Source organism: Micropterus salmoides, unplaced genomic scaffold (genome assembly GCF_014851395.1).
Source record: "Micropterus salmoides isolate LMB-PRFRI ecotype aquatic unplaced genomic scaffold, ASM1485139v1 Ms_hic_scaffold_2166, whole genome shotgun sequence".
Taxonomy (NCBI): Eukaryota; Metazoa; Chordata; class Actinopteri; order Centrarchiformes; family Centrarchidae; genus Micropterus; species Micropterus salmoides.
The window spans coordinates 1,108-9,342 of record NW_024041336.1 but is presented as its reverse complement, the minus strand read 5'-3'; the positions used below and the strand labels follow the sequence as shown (position 1 = coordinate 9,342).

Sequence of the window (8,235 nt, the reverse complement as noted above, 5' to 3'; positions counted from 1 at the left end):
GCCTCAGCTATCTATCCACATAATCTGTGGACGCTGAATTGAGGATTACAGGGGATTTGTTCACAGCAGAGTGAGCCTCAGCTGAAGTTGTAGATTTTGTTTGTCTGCCCAGAGCCCCTCCCATAGAGAAGTAATGGCCTTTGTTATAGGAGAGGAGTGACTCTCCTTGTATGTCTTTGTAATGCAAGGCATCAGCAGCGAATCCTTCGAACCTCAAACAGCTTAAAGAGAGAGAAAAAAAAAAGTCAGATTTGACTCCTAAATTAAGTGAAGGGGGCGGGGGATTTAAAGGAAAGGCAAAGGGGGTGTTTCTTGCCCCTCTCGCCCCTTTCTTTCTCCCTGCCGGTCTCCTTGGTCACACAAATGCACACATCCTCACACACACACTGACGAAGGCTCAGTCCTGCTATGGCCACCACCACCACAGAGGAGAGCTCTCCGGTCCCGACAACCACAGCAACCCAGCAGCCTGACTTGGATACTAGCATAGAACCCGGCTCAGCAAGAAAGCCTGAGTCCAGTGAGGCCCAACTTGACAAAGAAGAAAAAGAGGATGAGGAAGAGGAGGAAGGGGGAGAAAGCTCTGTGCCGGGGCAGGAGAATGCAAAAGCGCAGAGTTTGGACCCGGAATGGGTGGAGGAGAGGTTCAGGATCGACAGGAAGAAGCTGGAGACCATGTTGTATGGTGAGTGAGCTGAGCAGTTCAATGCTCACATTGCTGTCAATACCATGCACCTGAGCTCCATGATTTTCCACCGGCACAGATGACAGTTATCAACTTAATTCTCACATTCTTCTCTATAAGCTGCTTTTTCTGAAAGTTATTCTGTTTTGGTGTTTTGGATGCTTGTCATGCACACCCCCGCCATCCCCTGTGTGCTCTTCCTATCTTATCTACCTGACCCTGGGTGTCTGTCAGGGCCTCCAGCTGGCTGTGCCCTTGTTCTCACCATCAGTATTACTGCCATCCACTAAACTCCTGTTGCTGTATCACCATGATTTATGACCTGCAATGGCTTATGCATTCAGAAGTCTGCCTCTGCAAGTTATCGCTGTTCTGGTTTTATGACAAATGCCTCCCCTGTGTTACTGGGGAAACTCCTTCTGACAGTGTGCTACTGCTCCAGATAGAGACTGATATTTGTCTGTTTGTCCTTGCGCAGACTCTTGTTGGGAAAGCTTGAGTGAATTTGTTTTAATGTGTGTGTGCAGGTGTGACTGTGCTTTTGTGACTGTCTGTTTGCGCAGCCTCAGTCAGGCAGTACATTTTGTATCTCGTCCCTCTAGGTGACAATCTGTCAGGCTGCACTTGACACTTCACTCTGATAGGCCAAGGAGTGCTTTGTTTTTTATTTTTACACATTCCTTCTTGATTTTACAGTTGTTATTTAATTTTTTAGTCAAGTGGGAGGTCTTTGCGTCAGCAAATGCCATTGATGTGATTAGCTGTCTCTAGGCTAATTTGTGGTTGCTCCCCCTAACCACCACCTTCTCTCTCCACCCCATACTGTTCTCTTCCCATTCCTCAGCTCTGGCCAGAGTAACCCATAGTGATGAGGGGGGTTGAGGGCGTTCCTAAGTCCCCCCGTACCCTGTAAATGTCACTGTGGAGCGATGGCCTTTTAAAATTGTTTATGTTCCCGGCAACCTCTTGTTCCAGTTGCTTGGCAAATTTAAAAGTTGACTTTACACACATGCTTGATATTGAATACTTGCGCTGCAAACGACGGAGCTGTGTACTGCTGACCAACACAACATGGCAAATCACACTGCGGAAGATTATAAATGTGTCTTCATTGTGTCTGTTCTTTATGTTTGCTTGCTATATGTCTTTCAGCTCCAACACTTGGAGATGGTGAAACCGGAGAGGAGTTTTTTGAGAGAGTAAGTAGAGCTCCACACCAGGAAACATGTTATTCATAAACCAGAAGATTAAACAAAAAGAGCCCTAACCCCTAACCCTCCTCAGTGAAAGCCACCGATAATCATCAGTGCAGAAAGCTCCTGGTTAAATGTAGCTTACAGATCAGTGAAAGCCTCCATTTTAACATTTGTTCCATACTCTGCATCCAATGATTGCTAGTTTTATGGAGGTGATAATTGCAGTCTTTGAAATGCAAATGAGGCTTTGGTCTGGACTGGAGTCTGGAAGTGTTGATGTGTGTGCTCCGATTGTATGCGTGGTGATTTGTGTGCGTGTGTATCTTTGCGGCATACAATGACAGCTCTGCCCTTGTTTCCCACTCTCTCCTATTGTTTGTGCTTCCACAGGTGATGAGAGAAACCGACACTCAGGTGAAGTGGCCGTCCAAGCTGAAAATTGGGGCCAAGTCAAAGAAAGGTGACAGACTCTTGATGTTTCACTACTCACCCCTTATTAGGTCTCTGCACTTTTCTCCTTCCTGTCACACGTTTTTCTATGTTCCCACAAATTGATTTATCATTGCCCATTTACTGTAGCATACTGTGTACAGCATTAAAACTAAACTCCTATTTCTAGATCCACATGTGAAGGTGGAAGGGAAGAGAGCCAATGTTTTGAAAGCCAAAAAGAAGATACTAGAAGTGCTGGAAACCAGGGTGAGGGTTATTTAATTTTCACAAATTGTCTGAACAATAATGTCAACAATGTACAGATGAAGACATGCTCTTACATGATTTATACTTTGCTACTGCTTCCCTTTAACCAAGTATTGAAAAGTAATCTGCACTAAAAAATAAACCCAAACACTGTTTATATGAAATCCAGGTGAACAAGGTGACTCTAAAGATGGACGTGGCCTACACAGAGCACTCCCACGTGATTGGGAAAGGCGGTGGAAACATCAAAAAGGTGATGGAGGTCACATCTTGTCACATCCATTTTCCCGACTCCAACCGCCACAGTGCTACCGGAGAGAAAAGCAACCAGGTAACAATAACTAAGGCAGTGAGCCACTAAACAGTTAGACTGACAATTAAAGAGGTGGTATTATTCTTTTTGGCTTTTCCCCTCTCCTTTAGTGAGTCATATAATTTTTGTGCATGTACTAGGTTTGCAAAGTGAAAAAGCCCATCTCCCACAGAAAACACTGCTCTGAACTGCCTGAAAACAGCTCATTTATTGTCCAGCCTTTTCCCTTAGATCCCTGTGACTTCACAGCAAAATGTGCGTCATAATGCTCGCCAACTGGCTAGTACACACCCTCAAAAACACCGGTGGAAAAACTCTCTGAGCTGTAGCACAAGACAAGACGTCCACCAGCTGCCTCTCCTCTCCCTTCCAAACACTAGCTACTGACCAGGCAGTCAACGGACATAAAGTTGTTACTGTGATGTAGAAACAGAGCTCAGTCAACCCCTAAATAGGGTTTTGAAAATGAGCATAATATGACCTCTTTAAGGAACTGAAAACAACCTTAATTAAAAAGCCATTTGTTTTCTCATTTTACCAGGTCTCCATCGCTGGGCCCATAGAAGGAGTGGAGGAAGCCAGGAGGAGGATAAGAGTGAGTGGTCATGTATAATCTGAGCAGAAACTACCCAGGATAGATTTGTATTTGACTCAAAATCCAACTTCTTCACTCCCGTCAAGACACAGCGCTCAAAAGAATGATTAATAGAATGGCCTACACAAAGAAGAGAGGTATATTTGTCAAAAAGCCGCTGTCTCACATCTCTTCATTACCCCCTCCCCTGTGTGACTCCTCTCCATCACACTCTTTCCCTTGTTTCCCATTCAATCTTCTTTGTCCTAGGACTTGCAGCCATTGTCCTTGAGCTTTAACCTCCCAGTCAGCCTGATGCCCCAGGGTCTGCCAGATGCAGGCTCCCCACTCATTCAACAGGTAGTGCAGACTTTGGGGGTCAGTGTGAGCTTCAGGGCCGTGCCACCCCATCCTCAGGCACAACCCACCTTCTATGAAAGCTGCTGCACCGTCTGGGGCCTGCAGGGCAATGCAGCTGCTGTCAAGGTTAGTGTAAAACACAGAGGACTTTGATCCAGTTTACACTCATTAGAATAGGGTCTAATCAATGTGTATCATATAGTTTCATGTAATGTATGTATACATTGTCATCTGGCAGAAGGCGACCTGCATCCTGATAGACCTGCTGCTGGGGTCAGAGGTCACATGTGGTGTAGTGAGCAGCCAGCTGGATGTCACCTCCCAGCAGCATCTCTTTCTGCTGGGGCAGAATGGAGCTCACTTCCTGAGCGTCATGCACCAGACCCAGACCCAGATCATTCTACCAGACCTTAGTGCTCCTCAGAGCCCTCCCTCGCTGCTCATCCAGGGCAGCCCTGACGGAGTGTGTCTGGCTCGGCAGCAGCTCATGGTACAGCGGGGTGTTTGGTTTTTGTTTAGGTAGAATTATGCTGAAGAACAATTCCGAGAGGTTGCAAGTGCATTATCTGTTTATCTGTGTATGTGTCTTTGTGTGCACATCTAGGACTGTCTGCCTGTGTGTTTGATGTTTGACATGCGTGAAGATGGGGAGGCAGATCCTTGTAAGCTGGCTCAGATGATGCAAAACCTGGGAGTCTTCATTAGTGTCAAGCCCAAAGTAAAACAGACCAGCAAGGTACAACTTTAGCTGCTTTGTTATTGTTAGAATCACCCCATCTAAAATAAATGGTAATTTTGTTGTTTTATTTGCTACCTCTCCCTATTTTTACATTCCCTGTTAATCTAGGACTATATTGTGATTGCTTATTTCATACGCACTGGATTAAATAATAAATGTTTATTGAAATATTTGTTGAATGTTCACTTTCATTTTGGATTAAACATTACTCTGTCTTGCTGTCTCATGTGCTGTGGTGGTTTAAATACTGACGTAAAACTCTGTATTGGTGTATATTTATCAGTCAGTAGTGGTGAAAGGTCTGGAAAGGAACATCTCCTGTCTGTATGAGGCCCGCCGTCTGCTCCTCGGTTTGGATTCTAGTGAGACTGCCAAGGTAACCGAGATGACCCCTGACCCCATGTTAACCGGCAGCGGAATGACCAGCTATTGGCTCAACATGTTGCTGCAGCAGCTTCGTCTCTCTGAGCAAGGTGAGCATGCACATATACAGTATGTGTATACATTTGTATGAAAACACACCTAAACATATGAAAAAATGTTTCCCAAAGCTGTGGCATCTCTGCTGCACCAGGGTTTTTTTACAGAATCATAAAATCACAGAAGCCACCTTCAGGTGCATGACTCAGAACTCATCAGCACTCTGGCTGGAGTTACACACATATGTGTGTAGGTGTGTATCTATCCAAATGTCATGGAAACTGGAAAGCAACCTATTATTCAGATTTTAATTTTTTTCCACAAGCAAAAACTAGTGGTGGAGAGCAACAAAGGACATTTAATCAAGTACTTCATTTACGTAGAACATCTGAGTACTTTTTCTTCACAGGCAAAACATATTCAATCAGAATAAATGTATGTTCACATAAGAAGTTGACAAATAAAGACAAAGAGAATGCAAACACCTTAAAGCACAGTCACGTGAATACACATGGGGGGGTATGTAACACTAAGCGCAACAGTAACTCTTCTCTAAGTAAAGGGTCATCATTTTATCATGATACGGTTGATGGCTTTACATTTATGTTACTTTCATTAAGTAATTTGATTTCTCTTTTCACATACAGTATCTAATGGGGGCAGCAGTACATAATCACATATTGTAAATTCTGTAATCATCCCTGTGTTGTGTACAGTCTCCTTAACGATATGACAAGTTATAAGTTATAACAGCACACATACACATACACACAACATATGCAAAACAAATGGGTGGATGGAAACATGTGTCTTTGTTTCATTTGGTGTTTTTTATGTTTACCTGCTTTGTTTGGTAGCACAACTTAATGTGATCTTTTACTCATCTTTCATGTCCCCTCTTGTAAAGGCTCTGTGCCTGCTCCCACTCCAGATGTGCTGACTGGTCCTAAGTACCGCCCCTCACCTCCACCAGGCTTCACCCCTCCTGCTGATGAGGGGAGGATGGGACTGAAGGGAACAGATAGCCGACCACTGGAGAAGGTTTGTCCCTGATTGTAGTCAAACTGCTCTCAGTAGATAGATAAACATCAATAAAAAACAAAACAACACATTACATTTTTTCCTCTTCAGATCCTAGAAAATGAGGACCTGTCTGGCCAATCAGAGGATGAGAGCTCTCAGGCCATGGTGATGTTATCATCTGAAGGGTGTCATTCAGTTAGCAGCATCAGCAGCGTGGGATCAATGGGTCGGAGGGGGAGTCTCCAGGGTCCTGACACTACCAAGGTTTTAGTCCAGGGCAGACGGCATTCAACGGGGCAGGCGTTAACATACAGGTGACCATTCACAGATTCTTACACTTGTTTTTGTCACTTGTGAGGACACTCCATTAATGCTCTGATTACTCTGATACAAGCACATCCACACAATTAAACAGGTAGGCCTACTCAGTGGCAAGCTGGCCCTGAAATGATAACAGCCTTTAAAACAGCAGCACGCCAGCCACACCAAATCCACCGAAAAAGCACTTGTAAAGTTACTCACCCATTTGAAAGGCATCCATTGAGCTTGTATTGAGCGAGATCTTTGACAGTGTCCTCAGTAATCCAAAACAATCTTATTTGGGAGCTTTGGGACCCGCTCTTCTGTTCTTTTATCTTCTGTCTCTTCTTGAAACAACTTTTACGTGTGAATAGCATGACTGCTAGCTTGCACGTGTGCTCTGCTAGTCTACTTGTCAGATTTTGCGTTTCACCCGGTTTCTGGAGTCTTGTCACATGATTAAATAGAAACTTAAGATTGGGCATTAATTTTACCCAGCAATCATCACTGCATTTGTCAGCTATGTGACATGTATACTAAAGAAAATAAGATTATATTCATTCTGTTGAATCTGTGGAATCATTTTTTCATAATTCAATGTATACCTTATAGCCTACTGCTTGCTACAGACGTCTGGGCAAAAGTCTGTGTTGTCAGACCCCACGGCAAAGGGGGAAATGCACATTTGAGTGTATATATAGCACTTAATCGGTATGAAAGCAATAGGTTGAGTTGAAATGTGTGTTTGCTAAAGATAGATGAAAGTCATTGCATTTTTCCCATGTAAATGACAATGAACAGCCCATAACCAGTGGGATTGCTTCTATTAAGGGCCCTCAATACAGTGCGGGCCCCAGTGCAGCAGTACTGTCTGCACCTCTCTTATACCTACAACAAAAAGTAAGACATAACCTAAAAATAAATGGTTGCCCTTGTGGGGACCAAGGTTTTGTGAGTCCTCACAATGACTATGAACATACCTACAGCATGATTAATATGCACATAAAGCAGATCTGTTGAGAATCTACACATCTTGCTGAAAACACTGAAAACCAAGTTAGAGAAAGCACAGCTTGTTGACCTAGTTGAGTCCTTTGTGGCTCTCTTGAAAACCACTTTATAATACTGTGCAGTTGAAACGGAGCAGTTCTCTCATATCAACACATCCCATAATTGTATAGCATTAACATACTATCTCTGAAATCCCCCTTAGTGTTACTACTGTTGCTTTAGGGAAAGAAAGACTTGACAAGCTCTCAAAAGCTGCACATAGCCATCCCAGTTCAACCTAACCTTGTCTTTCCATCTGTGTCTGTGTGTCTCCTGAATGTGCCAGATTACTGAATGCAGACATTGAGGGAGGGAGGAGTGAGCGGAGGAACAGCTGAGGAGAGACATGACGGCTGGCTCAGGATGTTCGCACTGACTCATCCAAGGCTGAGGTTAGTGAAAACAGGAATTACAGGTCTCTTTGTTCACCCGTTTCTTCATAAGATGATGCACTGCATCTATAGACAACATTATTTTGGCTAAATCTCAGTGGGAAAGACAATCAAGTGTAAACCCCGAAATACTTAATGCTTAAGGTATTGAAGTGTTTTGTAGAGGGTGTATGAGATGAAGTTATAGTTATGTAACCTTTTGAGTTGCACATCACTGACCCGGTGCAATTTGATTTTGAGAATCAACTTTTGTGTTTGTTTGCTTTCCTTATTTGTCATCTCTCACTGCCTACCACACAGCACAGGTTAGGTTCTCCCTGCCTGTCCTCAGTAACCAGAGAAAAAATAATTCAATTTCATGCATTATTTACCGACTCTATTTCTTGTTTGTGCTTTGTAGGATATGACTATGAGAAGAAGAAACTGCAGGCTACCAGAGGTTAGTGCTCCTAAATGTTAATATTTCTTCCTGTCTGTGGTTTCA

At 43.7% G+C, this 8,235-nt stretch overlaps 1 protein-coding gene across 1 annotated transcript; it reads left to right on the top strand.

The window, feature by feature from the left end:
- Positions 1-373: 373 nt before the first annotated feature.
- Positions 374-7,697, top strand: LOC119916772 (protein bicaudal C homolog 1-A-like). Its single transcript, XM_038736741.1, has 13 exons — positions 374-685; positions 1,838-1,884; positions 2,272-2,341; positions 2,501-2,580; positions 2,750-2,911; positions 3,435-3,488; positions 3,738-3,953; positions 4,066-4,317; positions 4,432-4,563; positions 4,850-5,039; positions 5,894-6,027; positions 6,118-6,323; positions 7,646-7,697. Exons 1-13 carry the CDS (start codon positions 409-411, stop codon positions 7,695-7,697), a joined length of 1,872 nt encoding a protein of 623 aa, XP_038592669.1. The 5' UTR covers positions 374-408.
- The last annotated feature ends 538 nt before the right edge of the window (positions 7,698-8,235 follow it).